Here is a 27,927-nt window from a genome sequence, read left to right as displayed (position 1 = left end):
GGTTAACCATATGTAATTGGGGTCTAAACAATGAAGCCAATGTGCAGTATCTTTCAGTTAGGTCTTCAGTACTTAAAAAGTGTTGCATACCAACAAAAAGAAGATCCAGAAATATTTTATTTGAACTATGAAAAGAAACAGAATCTTGATCTTGCAATTTTACCATTCCCCTTGTGAAGACCCACCATATTGAACTTTGCCTCCAACTGTCCTTTGACCCCTGATGTTACATTTTAATGATGCCCACCTTGGTGGTCTACACTGCCTCTTTGGTGGCCACTATAAATGACGTGTACTCCTCCATGCACCAATGGAATTGCGTTATACCCAACACAAGTTCACATTTTAGAATAGCATTACCCTATTCGTCAGTCGCATTATAGCCAATTCATGTTGCTGGAGCACGCATTATAGCAGAGCCAACTATATTGTGGTCACTGTTGACAAGCCTGGCTCTCATATCCTTCCTTACCCTCCAATGCTGTTGTGCATATCCTTCATCATCATGAATCCCACTTTTATACATACATCTGTTCTTCCCCTCCAGTCTTGACTACCTCACCCTTTTGATGATGACCTCACCCTCTGCCACTGTTTGCACCCCCTCTTGCACCCCACTCAATGATTAATATACACACTATATTTGCCCCAGAGTTCATTTACGCCTCCATGGGGAGTTGTATTAGACATCAAGCCCTGTTATTCCAGAGTAATCACAAAGTTAAAGAATTTTAAAATTATGCTGAATTCCCCAGTTTATCTCTTTTAGACTCATGTTGACTAAAAGTATACGCCAGGTTTCTGTACTTAAAGAGTTAGAGAGTCATGGAACAGACCCCACAGTCCAATTCATTCAATGCTGACCAGGTAGACCTAGTTTACTTTGAGCCATTTGCTTACATTTTGCCTATATCCCTCTAAACCTTTCCCATTTATATACCTGACTAAATATTTTTTAAATGATGAACTCATTTGTATCTATTTCCTCTGGTAGTTTGTTCCACATACAAACTATTCTGTGTGAAAAAGTTGTCCCTCAGGTCCCTTTTTTAGTCTTTCTCCTCTCACCTTAAAAATATGCTCCTCCAGTTTTGAACACCCCCACAATACAGAAAAGACCTTTGCCACTCACCTTATCCATGCCCTTCTTGATTTCGTAAACCTCAACAAGGTAACCTCTTGACCAACAATGCTCCAGTGAAAAAAATCCCAGCCCATCCAGCAGCCTCTTCTTATAACACAAACCCTCCAGTCCCGGTAACATCCTTGTAAATCTTTTCTGCACCCTCAATTTAATAATATCTTTCCGTTAGCAGAACAAACAGACCTGGATACATTACTCCAAAAGCGGCCTCATCAACATCCTGTACAGCCACAATATGACATCACAACTCTTACACTCAACGTTATGAGCAATGAAGGCAAACCTGCTAAACTTCTTCTTCACCACCCTGCCTAACCGTGACACCACTTTCAACAAATTATGAACCTGAACCTTTAAGTCTCTCTATGTGACAGCAATCCCCTGCCTTACCAAAATGCGACACCTCATTTATCTAAAATTAATCTCTATCTGCCACTGTTCAGTCCACTGGCCCAAGGATTTCTTTGCAAAAAAATGAAACCAGAAGGCATGAACACATCCCGATTCTACAGACTTCTTAAAATACACAAACCAGACAACCCCCTCAGACCCACTGTCTCCCTACCAGGCACACCTTCACACAAACTGGCCAAGGACCCACAACACAGACTGAAACACCTGGTCGACGGATCACCCCATTCTATCCATTCATCCCAAGATTTCCTCGATACCCTCAAGAACATAAATATCAGCGATCATGAGATTATGGCATCCTTTGAGGTCACAGCATTATTCACGTCAATTGACTCCACATTATTAGAGGAAGTAGGAACGCAGACCAGCAGCTCCATCAGCAATGATAACATACTCGAAATTACTACATGCTTCGACTTTCATGGCCGAATATATTTTCATATATAAACAGATCAACGGTACACCAATGTGGTCACCCAGCTCAGGGTTCACCGCAGAAGCAGGCATGCAAAGACTAGAACACACTACCCACCCCTCCCCCTCGGTGAACCTAAACTGTGGATCCAATATGTGGACAACACATTCATCATCATTAAATGCACCAAACTGGAAGAGACCCACCACCTCATCAGCAATGTATTGGCCGGGATTAAATTCATGAGAGAAGAAGAAAACAATAATCATCTTCCATTTCTGGATGTCAGGAGGTGAACATATAACCAACGGACAGTCCCAAACCTCAGTATACAGGAAAGCAACCCACACAGACCAAATCCTCAACTTCCACAGCAACCACCCTAACATGCACAAACAAAGCTGTGTTGGTACACTATTTAAGTGGGCCACCACTCACTGCAACACGCCAGAACTATGCAAGGTAGAGGAAGAGGGCCCATACAAAATCTTCGCTGTGAACAGATTTCCCCACAACTTCATCTACAGGTGCCTACTAAACAGGTAACACCAACAGGACACAGTACACCCTAACACACTGGCCACACTGCCTTACATCAAGAACATATCAGAACTGACAATGAGTCATACAATCACTAAGAATCATGGTAGCACACAAGCCCACAGCCACGCTATGACAAACACTCACAATGATTAGACACCATATCCACAACATGCAGAACCAATGTAGTTTACAAAGTACCTTGCAAGGACTGCCGCAAACATTACATCAAACAGAGGGGAAGGAAACTAGCCATCAGACTATACAAACATCGGCTAGCAGTAAAGTGACACCACAAACTTTCCCTCATATCTGTACACTCGGACAATGAAGGCCATCAGTTTAACTGGGACAATGTAACCATAGTAGACCAAGCCAAACAGAGACATGCACGAGAATTCCGAGAGGCATGGTTCTCAACCCATAATGCAATCAAAAAATATACAGAATTGGACCCCATATACAAAACTATACACAACAAAATCGGAAATTACAACTCACCATAACAGACCGGACAATATAAATTCCAAACAGAGCAGAACAACATCGCTTCATTGGAGGCCTCACTATCGAAGTGTTTATCTACAATATACTATTTATATATAACACTATTTAATGTTACAGGGTATAGTGATGAAATGTCTGAACAGAAACAAGACAGCTCGGCGAGCAAGTCAACAATCTCAATCAAGATCCTGTTGTACTCTTAGATAAGCTTCTTCAATATCTACTATACCATCAATTTTAGCGTTGTCTGCAAAGTTGCTTCCCATATTCTCATCCAGATTGTCTGTATAAATAACAAACAACAGTGGATCCAGCACTGATCCCTGCAGAATACTACCGGTCACAGGCCTCCAGTCCAAAACACAACCCTCCACCACCACCTTCTTCTATCATCAAGCTAATGTTGCACCCAATTATCAAGCCCACCCTTCAGCCCGTGTGATCTAACATTACTGGCCAATCTAACATGCGAATTTTGTCAAAGGCCTTGCTGAAGTCCATATGGACACCATCTACCACTCTGCCCTCATCTATTTCCTTGGTTACATCCTCAAAAAATTTAATCAAGTTGATGAGACACAATTTCCCATGCATAATGCGATGCTGACTATCCTTAATATTTGCCTCTCCAAATGCTTATAAATCCTGAATCTCAGAATTCCCTCCAACAACTTACCGACCAATGACATCAGGCTCGCCGGCCTATAGTTCCCAAACTTTTCCTTGCAGCTTTTCTTAAATTAAGGCACAACATTAGACACCCTCCAGTCTTCATTAACAAAAATGTCTATTTATTCCAAATAAATAGATTTTAGTAACAGTAAACAATTCTAAACCATCAACATGTAACTTGGCTCGTTAAAACTCTAACCTTCTTATATAGATTCCCTACAATGTGGAAACAGGCCCTTCGGCCCAACAAGTCCACACTGCCCCTTGAAGCATCCCACCCAGATCCATCCCCCTAAAACCCACACACCCCTGAACACTACGGGCAATTTAGCATGGCCAATCCACCTAGCCTGCACATCTTTGGACTGTGGGAGGAAACTGGAGCACCCGGAGGAAACCCATGCAGACACAGGGAGAATATGCAAACTCCACACAGACAGTCGTCCGAGGCTGGAATCGGGCCTGGGTCCCTGGTGCTGTGAGGCCACCATGCCGTCCAATGAATAAATGCTACTCTCCCCACACACAGACAGACATAGCCAGACCCAAAAAAACCACACCGGTATTCTGGGCAGAGGGAAAGACTAGAAAAGCTGTTCAGTGGTCCCTGTCCACATGATTTGCTGAGATGCTCTTTTTGCTGACCGGGACTGTTTAGGTATTAGACTGATGTTTTGATGTGCCATACAGCAAAAATGTTCCAAACCAACAGCAGACAGACTCACACTGACAAACTGTTGGTTATGTGTCTGCACACAAGAGCACTTCAAAACAGCAATACTGATGGCCTTTTGGATGAAATGCCAATCTGCTAACTGATATGAATTGGCAATGGCAAGACAAAAGGTAGATGTGGATTCTAAAAGTCTACAGGTAAACGCCCAGTTTTTGTTTCTGGTTCCTTTTAAACTCCTACCATGTTGCTTCCTCAGGCTTGATCTGGGTTAACATTACACCATAACCACCTTGTCTAAAACCACGAGAACTAGAAATTATCTTATATGCTTGTATGTTATGAACATTTGGTGTTTTATTCCAGTACAGCATTAATCCATTTGTTTTAAGTACATGTACATTTATTTTCTATAGAATCTACACAGTGTGGAAACAGGCCCTCTGCCCCAACAAGTCCACATCAGCGTTCAGAGCATCCCACCCAGACCATTCCATTCTGCACATCCCTGAGCAATATGGGCAATTTAGCATGGCCAATCCACCTAGCTTGCGCATCTTTGGACTGTGGGAGGAATCCGGAGCACCCAGAGGAAATCCACTCAGACATGGGGAGAATGTGCAAACTCCACACAGACAGTTGCCTGAGGGTGGAATCACACCCAGGTCCCTGGCGCAGTGAGGCAGCAGTGCTAACCACTGAGCCACCGCGTTATTTGATTACCTACAATGCCATCTTAGGACCTTAGTATCCATCTAGTCAAACTTGCAAGTGAATAAGAAGTAGAGAAGGAGTTGTTCATATCTGCATCTGCAAACTTCAATGCCTCAATATCTACTCAACAAATCGTAATTTCTGGTCTGCAGTGACAGACCCATGAATTGAAATTACAAACATTTAAACTATCCTACTTTTGGATGAAATGCTAGATCATGATTCCAAAGCATTATTCAAAAGGCCATTAATTCACATCAATCCATCAACGTAAGCCAAAGATAAAAAAATACTCTGGAAAACTTAACATGCAATCCACAAGTCGCTGTTTCACCATGGGCATAAATCTTTGGACTCAAAGGCTTATTGAGACTGAAACTGGTCGTAACTTATAATATTGAGAATGGTTGACTGGAAATTTCAAATAAAAACGAGAAATGCTGGCGATATACAGCAGGTTAGTCAGCAAAAAGAAAACAACAGGTTATAATTTTGCAGTGTCCTTTATCGGACTTGACAAGGATACAAAGCGAGACATTAATCTGTGGCTCCTTGTTAGAGATACTGCCTGATCTGCTTTATATTCCCAACGTTTCTGCTCCATTTCAGGCTTCTGGACAATGCAATTTTTTTCCCCCAGTTTATAGGAAATTTCTTTCAATTAACAGGTAATAAACATGGATTATTTACAACTGAAGTTTCCAGACTTAAAGCAATTCTCAATTATCAAAATTAAGTTAAATCTGGGACAGTGCACTGTGGAGGCAGTCTAAACAGAACAACTGTCAGTAAGAAAAACATTGTATTTTGACAAGGATTTGTACTGGTGTTTGACAGATATTTAGATGGCTATTAATCTGTAAAAGAAAAGGGTATGTATATGTAGACTAGAAAAGGTTTGATCAATGTGTCTGTGCGTTCCAGGTTCCTGAGCAAACAAACTGTCAGCCTCTATTCTAGACAGGACAGAGCACATGCATTCCATAACCATCTTATTCCTCAGTTCCAGACGCTCAGGCAGATTCTTCTATAGCAACTCTAAAACTAACCACCACAAATGACAAAAGCAAACAGTTGTCACTTCATTATCATTCCTTTGCGCTTCCACCCAACACAGCCTCATCAATTTCTGAAATATTCGCCCATCAGTACAAGTTTAGATTTATACTTCAAGTGAAATGATAATTTTCAGTTACTGAAAATTTTTGCTTTAGCTACCAAATAAAGCAAGGAGTAATATGTCAGACAATACAGTCGGCACAAGGGGCTTTGGAAATATTTTTTACCTATCCTAAGGACACGAACAACCTTGCAACATCCTCTAAAAATAACAGTTGGCAGCTCTCTTAGACATCAAAATGCTTTTGTTTTTTTTATAACCAGTTTGTAATCAGATGTGATCTCTTGATCATTATCTCTGCAGCCCATTGCCTCTGCAAACCACTGATTATTAGTGATTAATGACAGCAAGCTGCTTTCCTAGAGTGCACTGAGTTAAAAGCATAGGCCGTAACAGAAAACATGAGAAAAAAATGCCTTCACCTGACAAGCATTATACAGTAGTTGGTGCTCAAATTTTTTGATCCCGAGGATTTGCTGGAACATTTCATACAGCTGCTCCTTGCTGAGGATCAGCTCCGAAGCTGCACTAGCTGTCATTTTGGCCTGTTGCTTGCGTGGATCATCTTCACCACGGTATATCGCGTCAAACTTTGCCATCCAGGAACTCAGGACTGTCTCCTTGCTGAGGCCATCAATTTCTGGCAAACTTCGAACTCGCTTTTCAATATGTTTCTTAAATACTTCTCGAGAATCATTGGCAGAACATCCACCACTTTGCACCATTCTGGACACACGGTCACTCTTCAGAAACACCTAGAATGTATGAAGCAATTGAAACAAAAAGTTACGATCCTAAATCATTTCAGATAGTACCAAAATAAATTCTACAAAAATTTCAAACTAAATTCTCAACATTTCACAACAAAGTGATGACTGATCTTTGAATAACAGAAGAAGTTGAAAACTATAATTTCTGGGCATATCATCCCTCACCACAGGAATGATGTAAAGAGTCTGGAGCAGATATAGAAGAAATTACTGAAATTGTTCAAAAAAAATGAGGCATTATAATTACATGGATGACCTGGAAAAGTTGGGATTGTTCTCCTATGAACAGGGAGGACTAGAACGAGATTTAATAGAGGGTTTTAAAAACTGAGGGTTTAGGTAAAGTAAACAAAGTTAAATTTTCTTGCATAACAGCTATCCAGAAGACACAGATATAAAATAGCTGGCAAAAGAACCAGGCACAACACAACAAATAACCCATATACAATGACTGGCTAGAGTTTGAAGTGTTCTGTCTGATAGGGTGTTGATACAGATCAACAGTAATCTTCAAAACTTAATAGGGTAAATATTTGACGGGCATGAAACGCAGGCATATAGGGAAGAGAGTATGGCAGTGTGATTAACAGGCTGAATGTTCTCTCATCCTGCGCAAAACTAATCTATTATTCAAACATAATACATGAAAAAGGCATAACATTGATGAACAAAGATTAAATGCAACTAAATTATCTCTGATTATTATCTATAGTTATCAATAGAAACTACAAGAAATTTTGAGTGATTACTCTGTAATATTTAGTGACATTGTGACCTATTATTTATTGCATCATTTATTTATGTTGTCTCTCAGACCAAACGTCGATTTCTTTTTCTTGCAACTGAACCAGAAGTGTCTTCCCAGAACATTCTCTCCTCTCCCTCAGGACCATGGTCAAGCGTGTGCACCAGGCAAATCTGTATACATTCCCCTTGATGGTAAATCTGCTGTTTTAAGCTACATGGTCAAAAACACTCATCTTTATGCAATGCTGTTTTCCTTTAGTTATGGATGTATGTTTGCTTGAAATACAATTAAATATTATGCAGTGCAGTCACTGTTGTGATGTAGGAAACATATTCTCAGTCTTGAATTAACTCTGGACTTCACTGTCACAAATTTCATCACAGCAAAATCTGAATGTTGCATTTCCCTGCAACCACTGGAAACACAAAGGGCTCAGAAATGGAGGCAAAGTGAGGTCTTTACCATGAATATAGATTGAGAGCCATTACAAATATCAAAAGAAAACTATTACTACGAGACCTTCATTGACCTGCAAAAGTAAGCACAGCCACCTCAACTGCTAATCCTAGTGTTGCTCTTACTTTTCATTCCCTCCTAACTGGAAGAAAGAATGGTTTAAACCCAGAATTCTGGACGGTGGAATTAAAAGGTGTGAGGTCTGAGGCAGGAGTGTATAAGCATGCTCAACAATACAAGTATGACTAGTCCATAGTATCAGAAAAAAGTAATTTCTACAACTATCATTGGATCGAATTCTTAAATTCCAGAGATCTGCAAGGGAGAATCGGATGAGAAAAAGAAATAAAGAAGCATATGGAGTGTAAGTGGGTAAAAAGTAAGTAAACACAGTTTGTGCAATAAAGCACAAAAGATAATTTTGCAAAGACTCAGAAAGAGGGGACAACCAGTTTTCTGAAAAGAAATAAAAGTTTTCAAAACTTCTTATCTTACACTTATCATGGCAATCGCAAGAATGATAAAATTTAAATGATCACAACTAATTACACGCATGAGAAAAGAGCACTGACTAGTTGGCAAGTCGACTTTGATGGTACAATGTGTTGCCATAGAAAACGTCACAAGGAACTGTAGGCTTCACAAGTTTCCGTGTAATTCAAATATGTGCCAGGCTTTTATATACCCCTTCCGTTTGGCATACAGTAGCTGCTGCGTCTAATTGACTATTGCTTCCAGCAAGTAAAAATTAAACTTGCAGAAATTCATAAACATTGTTATTCAATTGTATGACACGCAGATTGTACTTTTGAATTGTTTGTAGCATTCTGTAAATGGGAAATGCCCATTTACAATACCCACCTGCATAGCTACTGCACAGTAATGGCATATAACAGCTTGCTTACTCTATAGTTTCATTTTCTGAGAGACTTTGTCTGTATCTTTCAGTGCCGATGTGCTGTTGGGTACGTAGTTCCAGTGAATGGATCATTGCAAAGAAAATGTTCTTTTCAATATCATTAGCAGAGTGCGAAGTAGTGTGTACAGCCAGTCCATGAAGCCAAACCAAAAACAAAAGATGCCATTGTATGTGTTCCACAATTGGGCAGCATCTGCTGAACGATCCTTCAGTGTTCTAATAGCTAAACGAACAACCAACTTAAATCAGTCGTGCTCATCATGTGGCTCATATACACTTGCTACAAGTGACATACTTTCATTTAAAAGAACTTGTTCTCTGGAAACAAACGGAAAATGTTCAAGGTTTGCACTTTCTTTGAATTACTTAGGAATTTGGACAGGCTATAGTCCCCCATTTCTTTCCCCATGGCAACACACCAGCCAATCAAAATCAACTCACCTTGACTAATCAGCATCTTTTTGTCCTGTAGTGTGCACGTTGTGCTTGTTTGAAATTTGGCATTGTTGTGTTCGTACTGAAGAGTGGGTGATTAAAAAGTGTCAGCAACATGTCTCTCTATTCAGGGTGTTCTGTTACCAAGCACCAAGCAGACTAATAGAAATGTCAGTGAAAGGAATTATGTAACAGACAGAAAATGAAAAATAGAGAATGACACCAAGAGTTACATGAGAAATTCCTGACAACAAAAATGCCAATGTAGGTATGTACCTTAAAACTGCACATTTTAAACAGCGGGTAATCAGAATTCACTAAGTGTAATGTCACAGATTTGTTACTGCCACATTACCCAATTATTCCTCACATTATGTCACAGTAGTGGTCCTAGAAAATGCAAAGTCAAGAAAATTTGATTTTTCTATAAAAACTAAGATATATTCTGGAATTGGGTACTTGTGAACATTTCTTGTTAAAGAAAAATACATTATATTCTCAAAAGAAATAACTTTTAAACTAAAATTAATTTCCAAATGTCAAAAAAATTAAACTCTTCACAGAAGTTGAACAAATTGGCAGAGAGATTAAAATCATTAAACACGGGGCTGGTAAACAGTAAGCAGATCCAGAATGTTATGATACATTGGATGGGAAAGAATCCTTGAGAAAGAGACTACAGGAATTGAGTATTGTAGAAAAGAGAGAGAAAGAGACTGTGAAAGAGATGGAAGGAACATTAAGAGCAGATAGATCAAAGCAACGAGCCAAACAGCTCATGAGGATACATTTGCTGCAATGCTTCAGTGAAGCTCAAATGCAAACTAAAGGAATTGAACCTTATCTTCCACCTGGGCACCTTACAGCCTTCTACACCAACAACACTAAATTTAATAATCTCAGAGCATGAACACCTCCCATTCACCTCTGTTATCCACCCCCAGGTCATGTCCCGCATAGGCAGCTCTAGCACAGCCAACTCACTTTCAAGTGTTCATCGTCCCCATTATCACTTCTTCCCTAGATTACTAATCAACTGCCCCTTTGTCTCAATAAAAACTAAAAGAACTACAGATGCTGTAAATTAGGAAGTTGCTGGAAAAGCTCAGCAGGTCTGGCAAAAATCTGTGAAGATTGTATATGGAACGAAATAGCATATGAAAAGTAGAGGAAGCTCTAATTGATTATCACCAACAAAATTACCAAAGGCCCTTCTGAGGAAGGGTCACCGGACCTGAAACGTTAATCCCTTTGTCTACTTCCCTTTTCTCTCTCTCTGCGCACCGTCTCCATCTATCTGTCTCATTCCCTATTCTTTCCACCCCATCGTCAGCATAAATATCACCATTTCCCAGCTGCTTTCAGTTCTGATGAAGGGTCATTGGATTTGAAACATTAACTGTATTATCTCCTCTACAGGCATTGGTCGGACTTGCTGAATTGCTCCACCACTTCCTGTTCATGTTTGCTTCTGATCTCTAGCATCCACACTTTGCTGTTCAGATTTTTCTTGTGAATTGAAGCGTCTAGAACAACGAGTGAGTGAAGCCGAGGAAAAGTTGTTCTTTGGGATTGTTGAAAACTTGGATGAGTTTTTCCTTGGGGTTCAGAGGCTGTGCATTTATCCCTGTTAGACCATCCATCTATTTTGGAAAGAAAAAAAATCCCTTTCCTTAGTTAAAGGCTGAGCCAAAAATACATGATGAAAGCGCTTACTTGCACGCGGTAACTAATTATTTATATATTGTGTTTAGAATCTTTGTCCCCTCCGAATTCAAAAAAGTTTGAGGCGATTCCATCAATCAGGATACTGATTGTGGATGATCAGCCATGATCATAATGAATGGTGGTGCTGGCTCGAAAGGGCCAAATGGCCTACTCCAGCACCTACTGTCTATTGTCTATTGTCTAATTCACATAGATTCTCCTCTAGGTGGCCTGTCAGCAAACAACACAATACTAAACATTGCAATGACAGAAGGACAACACCAATAAACGAGCAATCCTGTCCAGTGCACTCAAACCTGGAGGGGGAAAGTTATATTTGCAGGAAAAAAGTCCAATCACAGCATTCTGCAATGTAAATTTACCATTTTCTAAAATAAGTGAGTAAAACCTTAACTGAAAGAAGTAAAATATTACATGCAAAATGATCTTACCTCAAAATAACTTTGCACAGCATTGATAAAGGCCTCATCTGCCACAATCTGTGTTTCTCCATTCAGGAAAGCCTGAAAACGATCCTTCACTGTCTGCAATTGCTGCTTATTTATCTAGAAAAGACAAAGGCAACAATAAATAAACCCACATAAACAATGAAACCTTCAAAAGCTAATCAGTTTGAGGTATCTTCAAGACTACTATATAAAAAGTGTAGTTTCAAATCCACTTTAGGGGACATCTTCTCAAAGCAAATCGTGTTACTCGTCCACTGGGCCTTTTCATTCAAACCTTCAATGCCTCAGATCTCATGAATCACTGTTAGATTTTCTTCAAGGGCTGATATATTGTGTCAAAAACTGCAATCTCAACTGGCTACTTATTCTTCTGTTTTTTTTTCAAATTTAACACTGTACATTGAATGAAACTGCACGTGAAAAGTGAGCCCGAACTGATCATCAGAAGAAAACTTCTCAGAGATTACCAGACTTCTCTCCAGTGGAATCAGTGGGTGATTCTTTATCTATAACGACGGAATCAAAATCATGTGTGACATTAAAAGCAAATATAAAATACAAGTGCAAATTCTTGTTATTTCTGACATCATTCCTGCCTAAAGCATTAAATCAGAGCTCAAATCCCAGACTTTCCCAGTGTTTCCCCAAGGTAGGGTGTTTGTTACTCTCAGCTAAATAATTGGAACTAAACGCTTTTTTAAAAAGCTGGAATGTTAATATCCCCACGAACTTATCATGGTAAATATAGAGCAATGTTTTCACGCTTGAGTAACACTGTACAGCAATAACAATCATTCCCATAGCAATTGGAGATATGTCAACAGTTATATCATAGCTCAGAACCCTATTTTTGCCTGTCCAAACTACCTCAAGCAATGCACCTTTGTACAAGAGAAAACTGGTCATAAATTTGATGCTGCTAACTCCAGTAAACTGAGCTCAAAAAACAGCCCTGTCTCTCTCGCTTTCTGCAACAAGCATTTCTCTTGCACTCGGTTTCTTGCCAGTACCATACTCTAGGAATCAAAGATGTGGTATCTGCAGTATTCAGTTAGCTAGAATACCTCCAGACTGCAGCATTTTCTTATTGAGGCCATGTCAGATAAATAAGCTACTGGAGGATCTGAAAGTGTTAAGGGCTGTCTTAAGCAACATCCACTATGATGATATTATATAGACTTGGTGCAGAACAGCCTAAGATTTCAGAAGAGTGTGATTTAACTTCCAGGCCTTCCTCAAGGCCTCTGTAACAATGTCATCTTAAAACATGGTGGCTCACAGGTTAGCACTGCTGCTTCACAATGCTGGGGAGCTGGATTCAATTCCTCCCTCAGGTGACTGTCTGTGTGGAGTTTGCACATTCTCCACGTGCCTGTGTGGGTTTCCTCCCATATTCCAAAGGCATACAGGTCAGGTGGATTGGCCATGCTAAATTGCCCCATAGTGTCTAGGAATGTTAATATTATAAGTGGGTTAGACATGGAAAATGCAGGGGCAGGGGAATGGGTCTGGGTGGGATGCTCTTTGGAGGGGTGGTGTGGACTTGTTGAGCCAAATGGGCTGTTTCCACACTGTAGGGACTCTATGTACTCTGTGTGCTAGGTGTTAAAATAACTTGTATACAATTGCTATCTTGCATTAACTATATATTTTTTAAGACATGAACCTCCAGTTAGATGACAAGCGAGTTATTGAATGAGTTATTAATTATCACAAATATACGGAAAGATACAGTGAAAAGTGCTACGTTGCCGCAATACAGCGCAATTTTGATGTACAAAAAGGATAAAAAGAAATTACATAAATAGTTCGACTTCTGTTCAAGGGGCCTTCAAATACAGCTCCAGGGCCTTTGCAAGGTATCCTGGGCCTCAAGGAGTTATGACTGTGGGTACAGCAATGACCACCTTGCCAACAGTCCACACTTCTGGCACTGTCACCACCGGTGATGACCGCTGAGTTCCCGAGTTCCCATTCCCGGCCTACCGCAGCCAGGAGTCCCCACTCCAGGAACTGTCATCGCTGCAGCAGACGACCCACTAACACTGTTCCAGCTTCCTCACGAGGTCAGAAGATGAAGAAAAGCAAAAAAAAAGAGAAAGACAGAACAGGGAGAGAGGGGGAGAGGGGGAGAGGGAGAGACAGAGGGAGGGGGAGAGGCAGGGGGAGAAAAGGATGCAGCTGGCCTGGAGCGGACAGGCTCAGGAGTCTGCACATTATTGAATGTGCCGGCAATGCCATCTTAGATTTCTTATGAGGAAAGAGGATGGTGGAAGCACATTGACCAAGTAGGTGATACAACATGGTAAGCAGCGATGACGATTCATCTTTCAAAAAAAAGTTACCGTGTTAATCATGACATTATGAATCCTGCATATTTGACTACTGAAGAACACAGAATTTCAAAACAAATATTTTAAAACTCCAAAAAAGTTAGCATTGTGCAGCTGACATATTATGTCAGAATGTACTTTTCTTGTCTCCATCACTGATTCACATTTTTTTAAATTGCAGATTAATTCAAGTATAATGCATGTGAACTATTGTAATTCCATCATTTAGCTGTGCTTATGGCGGGATATTAATGAATCTATGTGCACACAACTTCTAAAACAAATTTATTAACTCTGAAATTCAGTGTCAAAAATTGAAGACAACACTCCATCTGTCGTATGTGTAAGCATTTGTAAACAGAAGCACGATTTCCTCACTTTTTGAATTCCAACTCCCTTGAGATAAAGACCAATAATTTATTCACATTGTATAATCAAAACAGTGTGTTCTGCGCATGATTTATTTTGTGATTTATGTAATAATACTTAAATTTCTTAGATCTTCCATAGCTCCCAGTCTCACAATTTGAACATTTTGATATCTTTTTCACATTCAAGGCGGATAACCTGACACTTCCCTACACAGCACACCAATTATTTTAGGTTTGCTAATTCACCTAACCCATCAATTAGCCCTTCATAACTTAATTCTCCCATCCACAAAATGTACTGTACCTCCCAGCTTAGAGTTATCTATAAACCTGGATCATCCATATCTAAGATAACAAGGTGGAAAGCTGAATGAACACAGCAGGCCAAGCAGCAACAGAGGAGCAGGAAGGCTGATGTTACGGGCCTACGCCCTTCTTCAGAAATGGGGGAGGGGGAAGGGGGTTCTGAAATACATGGGGGGGTGGGAGGCGAATACAAGAAGGATAGAGGAGAAGATAGGCGGAGAGGAGACAGACAGGTCAAAGAGGCGGGGATGGAGCCAGTAAAGGTGAGTGTAGGTGGGGAGGTAGGGAGGAGAGGACGGACAGGTCAAGGGAGCAGGATGGGCATCATCCTCCAACACTTCTGCCATCTGCCATCCGACCCCACCACCAAAGACAATTTTCCCTCCCCACCCTTATTTGCTTTCCGGAGGAACCACTCTCTCCGTGACTCCCTTCCCCGCTCCACACTCCCTTCCAGCCCCACCACACCCGGCACTTCTCCCTGAAGCCACAGGAAGTGCAACATTTGACCCTACATCTCCTCCCTCACTCCTATCCCAGGCCCCAAGAAGACTTTCCACATCAAGCAGATGTTCACCTGCACATCTGCTAAATGCTGCATCCGCTGTACCCATTGTGGCCTCCTCTACGTCGGGGAAACCAAGCGGAGGTTTGGGGACCGCTTTGCAGAACACCTACGCTCGGTTTGCACTAAACAACTGCACCTCCCAGTCGCGAACCATTTTAACTCCCCCTCCCATTCCTTAGACGCCATGTCCATCCTGGGCCTCCTGCAGTGCCACAATGATGACACCCGAAGTTTGCAGGAACAGCAACTCATATTCTGCTTGGGAACTCTGCAGCCCAATGGAATCAATGTGGACTTCACAAGCTTCAAAATATGCCCTCCCCTTATCGCATCCCAAAACCAGCCCAGCTCGTCCCCGCCTCCCTAACCGGTCCTTCCTCCCACCTACCTCCTCCTCCTCCTCCTCCTCCTCCATCTCAAGCCCCACCCCCATCTCCGACTACTAACCTCATTCAACTCCCCCCGACCTTGACCTGTCCGCCCTCCGTAGACTGACCTATCTCCTCCCTGTCTCCCCACCTACACACACCTTTACTGGTTCCATCCCCACCTCTCCACCTATCTTCTCCTCTGTCCATCTTCTATCCGCCTCTCCCTATTTATTTCAGAACCCCTTCCCTCCCCCATTTCTGAGGAAGGGTCTAGGTCTGAAAAGTCAGTCTTCCTGCTCCTCTGATGCTGCTTGGCCTGCTGTGTTTATCCAGCACTAGACCTTGTTATCTCAGGATTCTCCAGCAGCTGCAGTTCCTACTATCTCATCGATATCTACACATGTACCATGACAGATCCCCAAGATGATGCCACTTCTCGTGTACTATCAATCAGAGAACATATTCTTTCTCCCTACATCAGTTTTCTTCAGGGCTCAGGAAAATCTGATCTGCATACTTTCACAGCTCACACCCTACCCACTTGTTACATCACATGCCATTTTTGTCATTTCACCTTGCTTGCAGAACAATATACAAATTCATGCCAGAATGCAGGAGAAATGTGGATGCAGAGTTGAATCGATTATAAGGTCTGCCTTGGTTCTCCACAAGTTATCCCAGTGTTTAAACAGTATTTAAAGACTTCCTAAACATTTGTAACAGAGGGCTCGTCAACCCCACTATGTTAATTAAAACCAAAATTAAAATCTAGGAGCTCGCCTCGCCTCATAATCTGTTAAATGAAGTGTGAAAAGTCGTATAGCCAGCCTCTCACTCCCAATCTGTCATAAAAGGAGCAGTTAAATGAAAGAAATCCCTGAAACTTCATAAGCAACTAGTAACAATTTATTTATCTAACTCTAACAGTGAACAAAATAACAGAACTACTAACAAAATCAAATAATTCCCCCTTTAACTTCTAACTATTCCTAAACAAAACAGAATTGTAATGGTATGCTGTTCTAATAATTGTTAAGTCCCACTTATTTAAACCAAAGTTTTTTTTTCTTATTACTTTGTCTCTCAAAATTATAGCCAAGATAAGTGTTCTGGAATGTTCTTTGTCTTCTCCACTACTTTCCATTCAGCAACACCTTTCTCCGTCGAATTCATGTGTCAGGAATATTAGCTAAGAGTGCTGTAATACCTTTATTTAGATAGTGCTTACTCTAATAGCTTAGAGATTTCAGTAAGAGCCAGTGAATTTCTTTTCAGACGTGCAGTTTGCTCTCACCCTGATTTTCAAATAACTCTTCTTTTAGACCATGGATGATCTATCAATTTCTTATAATAGGATTGATCCATAAGACCATAAGACATAGGAGTGGAAGTAAGTCCATTCAGCCCATCAAGTCCACTCCGCCATTTAAATCATGGCTGATGGGCATTTCAACACCACTTCCCTGCACTCTCCCCGTAGCCCTTGATTCCTTTTGAGATCAAGAATTTATCGATCTCTGCCTTGAAGGCATCCAACGTCCTGGCCTCCACTGCGCTCTGCGGCAATGAATTCCACAAGCCCACCACACTCTGGCTGAAAAAATGTCGCCTCATTTCAGTTTTAAATTTACCCCCTCTAATTTTAAGGCTGTGCCCACGGGTCCTAGTCTCCCCGCCTAATGGAAACAACTTCCTAGCGTCCACCCCTTCTAAACCAATGATCCTAAGTCATTAAAGCCATAACATTTAAATTTAATTGGTTTTTACTCTCCAAGTGCCTGGTTTAAATTAATTGGCTGATACTCAAACTGGTTGCCTTGCTAACAAAACAAATTGCAGCTTTTTTTCCCTAACCATACAGCCTAAGATGCAAATGTCTCAATTTTAAGAATTCTCTGTGCATCTGCAGACTTTTTTTTTAAATATAAGCCTAGAAAAGCACATCATCTTTTAAAGGGACCACACACTAATCCCAGCTATCATTTTACAAACAAATTCTAATGTTCTGCCTTCCTATCCACAAGTATTAGACCCAAGTTTTCAAAATATCTCATCTCCTATGCAAACCATTTCACAGCCCACAACCTCTCAGGTCACCCTTGCTAATTCTATACATTGACACATGTCCTCCATGCATCCTTATATCAAACATTCCAACTCTACACCACCTTGTATACCCTTTGATCACTAATGCCAGTACAGGTCACCTCTATGCATCCAGAAATTCTCCATAGCTACTAACAGCATGGACTACGTATAGAACATACTCCTTGCAAGAAAAAAAGTCTTCATGTCACAGATTCTGAGAAAGAAAGTGCGTCCTGCCTGGTGAAAAAAAAGTAATGCTTTTAAAGTATGTCAATGAACTAGAAGCCAGATCAAAGTGATAGTCTTTATTGCAATTTCTTAAAACTTTCGCCCATTCACAGGTGAATGGAACACCTACTCTGGTAAAATCCGAAACTTAGATAAACATTCCTAATGGTCACAGCTGTCCAAATGATAGACCACTACCTGCAAAAGAAAAACAACAACAGCATTTCAATTTTAAAATTGAGTGCTTGTCAAGATGGCAGGCGGTTTGATTTTTTTTCAAATGTAGCCTTTTTATAGTTATCAAACATGAAGCTTTTTCTAAAATGAACAGCCAATTAAATCACAATAGAAAAGTCAACAGTGCCAAGTGACACAGCATTTTGTAACATTTTTCACTGCATTATGGCGTTTTTTCCATTGCAAAAGCAGTGAAATACAGGTGAACAAATACAAGGGTGGTCAATATAAAGATCAAGTGATCTTTGAAGGCCAGATCCCTATGATGAATTACTGCATAAAAATACATTGACAGAAACTAACGTGACATTTCAAGGCTCGTAAATACATTCCAATGACCTTTCCGAATATCCCAGCAGGATTTCCAAAAGCTTTCAACCCTGACATGCTTTTCAGGAATCTGCACCACCCAATGAAAATGATGTCTGGGATGAAATCAGTTTTTCGTCTGCAACTTAAAACAGGAAACATTACCTCAGTCAGGGTAGGTTTGCATGTCCAGCCTGCAAAAACACCAGAAAAAATGGTGCAAGGCTGAGAAACTGGAGGAAAATCAAGTTCATCCAAAGTTAAAACTAATTCTGGCCATTTGTGCATCTAGACAAATATCTATTCCCATATCACCCAATCCTCATCCAATGATCAACGAATGTCACACCTCCAAGTCCATGATTTCTCATTTCTGCCAATATAGTTCCCAGACTTACAATTATAACAGACAGCCTCAAGTCCCTTTTTTTAATGAAGTCAATTACAAAGATATTGCATATTAAGTGCAACAACTATTTTGAGCAATTTAGTAAGCTTTTTGCAGCTCATTAAATGCAAATACCTTAATTTCTTAATCAACTCTAGCTAATCATTTTAAAAGCTTCACAGATTTCAGACAAATCAAACTGTTCGTGAAGTATCTTTTAAGTTTGTACCATTAACTATTGACCTAAAGAGTTGAATGCATCAACACTGCAATGCGTCTATTCTATCAGGAATACAATCAAACAGCTATTTACTGTTGAGCTCACATGCATATGTCACCTAGAACTGAACCGATGAGCTTTCATTGTGATTCTTTCGGATGTTGATGACTCCTGTGTGAACAAGGTTTTAGCTGGAAATGAATCAGGTTACTGATTTTGTTATTATTCAACGCTTACTGAATTTACTGTCCATTGTTTTTATTGAGCTAATTTTTTTAAATGCCAATACTCCTGCTGTAAATGCATTGGAACTTCAGCTCTCATGAAACCTTATCAAATGCTTTCTGGAAGTTCGCTAACACAGCATCCATAAACATTTTACAATCAACAGGTTGGTAATCTCCTCAAAAAAAATTCAATTGAATTTGTCCAACACAACATCCTCAAAAATTTATGCTACTCTCTCTGATCCGCTGATACTTTTCCATTCTTTCTGTGGTGAAATATTATAGTAGCCCACTCATGATTGGTGATAAACTGACAGGTGAAAGTTATTAAGCTTCCCCCTCCTCTTCTTAAAATGGAAATAGCACTCTATCATTTATCAATCCAGAGGGAACTGTTCTTGAATCTAAGGAGCTTTGGAAAATTATGACTAATGCACTTGTTATTTCCTCACCTATTTCTTTGCATATCTAGTTGTGGAACCCCTCGAGATTTGTCAATATTCAGTCACATTCTCAACTAGCATTTTCATAGGCTTACAATAAGTCCATTACGTTCCTTGCCTAACTTTATTTGGGTTTCCTGTCCCTCTGGTATTTTCATTTGACTGTGTAAATTGTGTGAATCAGTGGAGTTCACTTGCCCGAACCTGGTGTCCATAACTCTTGTGTGAATCAGAAATGCAATTTAAACATCAGGATTCCTAAGTAGCCATATGCGGTTAATGGCTAACTTACTAGATAGCACGGGTATTTGAAGCTGCCGAGTGAAAAGGTATTTTGTTTTCCTTGCATCAGAAAATTGATGTTAACTCTAGGATAGATCAGGTTTCAGTTTTTACCACAGGATTACAACCACAAATTGATAATCCTGCCAGGTGCATTGGATATACGATACAGAAACATGACACTCCATCAGTGGTTATGCACAATTTGACCCTCCATCATTTTTCATCTAAATCTACCACTATAACCTTCCATTTCCCTTTCCTCATATTTTTGTCTAGCTTTTCCTTAAATTCCTACTATGACAATTCCCTGGTATAATGAGAGTTCGGGCTCAAGTTCGATACTTTCCAATTCTATCATGTTACAAGTGTGATGTTTTCTAAAGACATTATGTTTTAAATTACCTCTTAATTCAAAATAAATTAGAGGAGATAGAATATTCATCCTATCCAGTGATAAGCAAATATGACCTGGTTGCCATGGAGACCAGTAGCCTTGGAGGGGAAGGGTCTGGCTTAGTGAAGGCTGGGTTCTAGCTCATATGTCTCAGCACAAAAGGAAAGGAACAGATGGTTCCGGGCAGTCTCACAGACTCCAGAAACTTTGGACACAGAAAGGGAGAAAGAGCCCATAGAGATTAAATGCTGCTGCTTTAGACAGTGCTGTTGGCCATGAAGCACAACACAGGCGGTAGCTGGATTTCTGATTGAAGAGGAGATGTGACCTACGAGCATTTAGGGTCACAGGACGGAAGGAGGACTCTGCGGGGGGACCTTGCTGCATTACCTGAATGAGAGATTCTCAGAAGACTGACGGAAATGACATTTAGTTGGACACTAGACATTAGCAAACAGAAAAATGGGGAGAAGTGAGTTTGTTTGAAGGTGTGAGTAAGTTTATACCGGTTCCTGCGAAGGCAACAATTCTGCAGAGTGCAGAGTGTGACATAAGCCATGTTAGGAAGCCGGGGGTTTGGACAACCTTTTCTGTTGTCTAGTGTATTTGCTGAATAACTCTGGTTTTAATTTTCTTAAGAAATGTATTATGTAACTATTCTTCTCTCAGGGTCACTAATTTACAGGATTTTCTTCTGCAGGCAGCACTGGAAGCTGGTTGGTTGAATATGTTCAAGTCTGACAGATTTTTGGTCAACAATGGATTGGGGCTTATTGAAGGAGACAAGAAAGTGGAGTCGAGGCAACAATCAGATTAGAACATAGAACATTACAGCACAGCACAGGCCCTTCGGCCCTCGATGTTGTACCGACCTGTCATACCGATCTGAAGCCCATCTAACCTACACTATTCCATGTATGTCCATATGCTTATCTAATGACGACTTGGTGGATCAAGAGACCAAGTTAAAAGGTTGGATTGAAGTGACTTTCTCACAGTTTTTTCAGTTACTTTTCCTTGCATTCATGTTGCTGTTGGTCACAGATGATGGGAAATATTCAGGTACAGACAAGGAGTCCTGATTTTTGAAACTTAATCAGATTTATTCAAAATGTTTCATCGAGAGAGCTGTAGGTAATGTGCATTCAGCTTCAAGCTCCGAGTCTTACAGACTGAGTGTCAGTAGCTGCACCCATGCGAACAATTCCAACAACTGCACATGCTTCCAAGGTCTGTACTGAAAGAACGCCCATTACTTCAGTCGAAAGGCCATTGTTAGCTGATGGAAGCATAGCATCATTAGTGTTTTTCAGCTCCGATTGCTCAACAATGATGATAGCAAGACACCACCCTTATGTCTCTCTGCAAATTTTCTGGGCACGGCTTTGCAAAGTCACTTTTTTAAGGTAAATAGACCATTGTCTCCTTTATATTTCCAATTTTCCAGTTCAAATCAATCCCATAATAAATTCTGTACAACACACTAATGTCCATATGTTCATTCTTCAGTTCTCAAGTCCATAGACATACACATTCCCCACATTACTGGCCGAAGTCTATGGAAATAAAGCCCTTCTGTTCCCGTATATTCTTCATTCGTCTATAACTTTTGTTTATTCCCTTATCTTGTTTGTTCTTCTCAAATGTATTACTAGACAGATCTCTTCACTGAATTACATTTGCCATTTTTCTGCATTGTATGTTATTTTGCTGCAGGGTACAGCTTTCTTCTTCTTTCATATTTTTGTATCATCTACAAACTTAATCATGCCTTTCTATATCTCAACTAAATCAATGACATGCACAATCAAAGTAAGGTACCCAATAGTGAATGATGTAGAAGGCCAATGGCAAAAGCTTTCCAATATCAAAAATATCTACGATCGTTCTTTTGCTTATAGCTGCTGAGCCCAAATTTGGATCAACCTGGCACTATCCCTTGAACCCAATGGTATTATGCCTTCCTGACCAATCTCTTCTACTGAACCTTGAAAATAGCATCACTAAAATACCTGTAGCATCCAAACATTCTACCCTCAGTGACTTTCTTGTTAAAACTTTAGAAAAAAGCTCAATTACATTAGTTAGAAATTGTTTTCCTTTAATAACCTAATGTGGACTTCACCAGCTTCAAAATCTCCCCTTCCCCCACCGCATCCCAAAACCAGCCCAGTTCGTCCCCTCCCCCCACTGCACCACACAACCAGCCCAGATCTTCCCCTCCACCCAGTGCATCCCAAAACCAGTCCAACCTGTCTCTGCCTCCCTAACCTGTTCTTCCTCTCACCCATCCCTTCCTCCCACCCCAAGCCGCACCTCCATCTCCTACCTACTAACCTCATCCCACCTCCTTGACCTGTCCGTCTTTCCTGGACTGACCTATCCCCTCCCTACCTCCCCACCTATACTCTCCTCTCCACCTATCTTCTTTTCTCTTCATCTTTGGTCCGCCTCCCCCTCTCTCCTTATTTATTCCAGAACCCTCACCCCATCCCCTTCTCTGAAGAAGGGTCCAGGCCCGAAACATCAGCTTTTGTGTTCTTGAGATGTTGCTGGGCCTGCTGTGTTCATCCAGCCTCACATTTTATTATCTTGGATTCTCCAGCATCTGCAGTTCCCATTATCACTGTCCCTAATCTGTGCCTTTTTTAAGTGACAATTAATACCACTTCTCCATTTCCATTAATTTAGCCATCTCTGATGTCAAATGAAGTAATTACAGGCCAGTCAGCTGTTTCTTTCTCCTTTCTAAAAACAGTGTTACAACATTCAAAGTCTTCCAATCCTCTGGCGTTTTGTTGGATTGGAAAATGATGATTACAGTCTTCTGTGATCCTCCCTTACCTCTCATAACAGCTTTGGGAATCATTTTATCCAGGCTTGGTAATTTATCTACTTTCAAAGCTGCCAGAACACTTACACTGTACTTTTACTAGGCTCATCATTGCCCATATTTCTCAGTTCTCCTTCATTATAATGTTTCTATTTATTTGTTCATTTATTTACATATCATGTTTCTTTTATTAGGCAGAACTAAAGTATTCACGAACAATCCATGCATATTTTCCACCTTAACATGCAAGTTACACTTTTAGGCTCTAATGAGCATAAGTCTTTCCATAGTCATCCTTTGCTCTTTGTGTTTTGTAAAACAGCTTTAGATTTTCATTGATTTTATTTGCCAATATCTTTTCATGCGCTCACTTCACCTTCCTAACTTCCACCGTGATTTAACCTCTGCACTTTCCTTATTCATGGCTTTCTGTTGTCCTCAACTCATCAGGATCTGAAAGTACTGACACGATAATCTGTAAAGGGAATATACAAGATTACCAGAAGAAAGGTGCAGAACAGCCTTAAGTCAAATGCTCTTTTGGAGAATTGGTGCTGACACAATCGACCAAATGGCGTCCTGCACTGTAGTCATCCCATGATTCTGTTACCAAGATCTGAGTCTCCATTTCCTAGATCTCTGACTGATGATGGTTGGGGTGGGGGTGGGGGATGTTGGGACTGCTACCTTCTCACTCTATATACTGAAACATATATATCCGGATCCCTCACTAGCTCCTTCTTCAGTTCCTCCCACTCACATGTCATTGATTTGCCTGCAAGTAGTATATTTTCCAGTCCATGTTTACCCAAATCAAATTCTAGCTTAGCAAACTTAGTTTTTCTCCAATTAAGAACTTTGCTCATTTTCATAATTTCACAAAATCTAACTGAATTATGATCACCATCATCAAAATGCTTTTCTTCCAATACTCTTCAACCTGCCCAACTCCATTCCCTAAAATTAAGTTCTGAACTGTTGATTTCCTGTCCAACTTATCAGAAACTTGCTAAAACTAAAATTAAAATCTGCTGAATATGCTTTAAGTCAAAGGAGAACTGGTCCCATATGATAAGAGTACTCAATGAGCTTGCATTCTTTGATGACAACTTTACTGAAAGTGAAAATAGAGCTGAACATAGAAATTGCTGGAAAATCTCAACAAATCTGAAGATTGGACCCCTGAAATGTTAATTCTGCTTTCTGTTCACAGATGCTGCCAGGCTTGCTGAGTTCCTCCAGCTGTTTCGTTTTCGGAGTTCCAGCATCCCCAGGTTTTTGCAGAGCTGAAACAGCCTCTGTAATATGCATTGCATCCTGTCAGTGAAGCACACCTTGGTGTTGTCAAGATGAAACCATGAGCCCGTGAAGCAATCTGGTGACCAGCAACAGATCGCTGCAACAAGGAGTTCATTAGGAAGTGCGTAGTTTGTACACGTGCAGTGAGGTATACTAATCTATGTTCAACAACTTCCAACCAACCTCATGGCTAACAAAAATCTTTGCAATGATACCATATATGTATTTTTGGTGAACTGACTGCAGCACCTAGACCAAGTCAAAATATGCATTTATCCAGGGCTCTCTTTGAAGTTTTCTCAGGAGCTACATTTTGATTTTCAAGGGTCATTTATTTTCCTTCTCACTAACTCCTTCGTTAAGTGATGAAGCCATGCATTAACATTACCTTCTGTAAATATATTGGCATATACATTAAGTATCCTCAATAATTACCAACCCTCCATTAAAGCCCCAAAGAAAGTTCTAATTTCTTAGGCATCACAGTACTTAAACTGGCACAAAGCAACAGGCATAAGCTAAGAGTTTTTTCCCCCAAAATAAATGAAATTTCTATTCGCAAGAAGCCATCACTCTAAACATACTTTCCACAAACTGATGAGGTAACAGCTACTTGCTTTGTCATTACATATGTACAAAGCTGGAAAGTTTTAATGACTGACAGCTAGTTTGCCCCGGCTCCCAATGAACTAAATATTTATTCATTAACAGTTTAAAACTGTTCTTTCCAGTCTTTTCGGCCCCATCCCTCTTGCAGCATCCCTCTGCACATCACCCCTTTGAAGCCTCACTCTCTCCCTTCTGCATGTCCCTCTTCCTTCCACCACTCCTCTTGTGTGCACTCTCCTCAACTTGTGTTGCAGCCTCCTCTCCCTCTTGCAACTTCATTTTCTCCCACTTCAATGATCCAGTTAAAGATTCTCCACCACCCCTAAACACTGCTGCAGCCATCTCCTTATCATTCTTCTTGAAGCCCCTCCATTCTACCAGCCAAACAGTTTCCTTTCCCCACTCTTGGCAGACAGATCCCTGGTCTATCCAAGACATCACTCGTGGCCTTAGCTCAGCTCCACAAAACAGCCCTGAAAGACCTGGCTCCTGGCAGAATTCCTAACCTACAAAAGCCCAGCTCCCAGAAATATCAATCTCAAGACTGTGATTATACTTCCATTTTGTACTTTAGAAAGAAACAGACTTTTTGGATACTTCAACTTTGAATATTTGGACACTACAAAATAACATACACATAGTTACACTTCTGTAAGTTTAATTCAGATGCCAACCTAGAGTACATAGATCCTTAGACGGCAGAAAGAGAAACTGTTGCACATGTTTAGTCTGTGTGCAGCCATCTCAAATGAACTCTTGTACACAGAGAAATTATGAGTCTTCTTCAAGTTACTGGGTTCAAGACAACACTCAGGTTCTGATCCCCCTGTGAAGATGGCATGGCTCCATTTTACAAGATCTAATAAACATCCCGATGGTAATTTTGGGACGTAGATCACATTGAGTTATGAAACATTCAGTTCGTACACCTCTAGTTCCAATGTACCATCTAAAGCGCTCCCACCATTCTACACATGCAATCTGTTCCTGTACTTAATTTACCTTAACATTTTTTTTTAAACCTCTTTCCTGGTTCTTTTTATTACCTCCTGTAAAGAGCTCGATGACCATGATGTCGCCGAGGTGTGACAGCACGGACTTGCGAAGGAGACATCGGGGGTGAGTTTGCACTCCTGGCAGCTTCTGCATCAACAAGGTGGGCCCAGCACTGAGTCACAGCTTCTGTGTCGGAGGCGGGTTTGAGTTCCCTACAGCAGCGGCATCCGGTGTAGATTCATGGAGGCAATGGTGGAGGTGAGTTCGGGCTCAGTGCATGACCCAAGAGCATTGGCAGCGGCTGCATCGGCGAGGTGGGCCCCGGGCGGAATCTCGGCAGTGGCGGTGTGGAGCCTGGCCTGGTGTGGGACCTGGGATCATCAGTGGTGGCTGCATTTGCAAAGTCCAGCAAGGGCATTGCAGGAGGTGAGGCGGCACTGAAGAATGGTCTCCGATGAAGGGTCTAGGCCCGAAACGTCAGCTTTTGTGCTCCTGAGATGCTGCTTGGCCTGCTGTGTTCATCCAGCTCCACACTTTGTTATCTTGGATTCTCCAGCATCTGCATTTCCCATTATCTCTGAAGAATGGTGACTCGTCTAGACTCAAGTATCCACTTCATGCCCATGGCTGAGCACTTAAGAAGGGCTCTAAAGTTGAACTTTATTTCTTTACTCTTCTGCCTTGGTAATCTATTTTTTGTTTATTTTTCAGTGTTTTACAATGGCACTGAAAATGCTGACACTATACAACAGTTTTCACTCCGTTTTGTAGCAAAATACTTGAGACAGTAAATAAATAAAAATATGTGGCACCAGTTATTGGCCAGATTTTGACTGCCTTTGTGGTCCTGCTTATTTCTTTCTTCCTTAGCTCTCGAAAACCGGCCCGCAAGATGTCATTGTCGTTTTTGTCCAACTTATTGATACAAGATGGGTCACAACTTGCCTTGCCTTACTCTTCGGATGTTCTGCAGTCACTCAAGCGGCATCCTCGATTTTGGTACTAATGATATAGCAGACCATCCTGGAATTATACCTGCAGCCAAATGAGTTCCTGGCTGTTCCTGTTATTAGTTAGGCTGTGTGTGTGCTCATTAGGAACTAGTTGAATGTCAACAAATAATTACATCAGGCCTGCTCTACTTGAAAAGGAAAGAACATTTTCATCCCAACAGCCCCAGGTAGATTCAAACCACAGTTCTAAGGGTGAAAGGACATAATTATGACCTGTTATCCTTTGAATCTCCAAAACAAGAATAGGTTTGTTTCCATTTGCCTACAGTATAAAATAAAAGTACTTTTTTTTTGCATTGACAATAGCACAACATATGCATAAATATCCATCTTCTTGGAACTTTGGTACATGGCACAGCAAGTTAATGCTTGCATTATAAATTTAGTTTCATGACAGCCCACAGGACATCACTGCTGCTGAGAACTGTACTTCAGTTATCAAGTGTCAAGTAATGCAAAAGAAAAATGTAATAATACTGTACAAACAAGTGTTTAACCTTCTCTTCCTCCCAGAATAAAATTGATATGGAAGTTGTTGAGAAATCTGATTAAACAGAATAAGACGCACCACAGTTTGATTTTCACAGACCACTGAAATTATATTAAAATGTGTCTCACTGCACTGCTGATTATGAGACATTCCATCATTACAAGAACACTGCCTTCTTCCAGGAATACATTTCCTGTTTAGTTAGATAACTATAT

At 40.7% G+C, this 27,927-nt stretch overlaps 1 protein-coding gene across 10 annotated transcripts in view; it reads right to left on the bottom strand.

Moving 5' to 3' along the window:
• Positions 1–27,927, bottom strand: part of cadpsa (Ca2+-dependent activator protein for secretion a) — a 491,603-nt gene that overhangs the window by 405,835 nt on the left and 57,841 nt on the right. For all 10 annotated transcript variants that reach the window (XM_059649938.1, XM_059649939.1, XM_059649942.1 and 7 more), the window contains exons 2-3: positions 11,687–11,800; positions 6,622–6,954 (exon numbers count right to left, since the gene is read on the bottom strand). In XM_059649938.1, the coding sequence (XP_059505921.1) occupies positions 6,622–6,954; positions 11,687–11,800 (447 nt within the window). The remainder of the gene's footprint in view (positions 1–6,621; positions 6,955–11,686; positions 11,801–27,927) is intronic.

The sequence above is a fragment of the Stegostoma tigrinum genome, chromosome 11 (genome assembly GCF_030684315.1).
Source record: "Stegostoma tigrinum isolate sSteTig4 chromosome 11, sSteTig4.hap1, whole genome shotgun sequence".
NCBI classification, from domain to species: Eukaryota; Metazoa; Chordata; class Chondrichthyes; order Orectolobiformes; family Stegostomatidae; genus Stegostoma; species Stegostoma tigrinum.
Note: the sequence above shows the minus strand (reverse complement) of the source record. Positions and strands in the feature narration are given on the sequence as shown.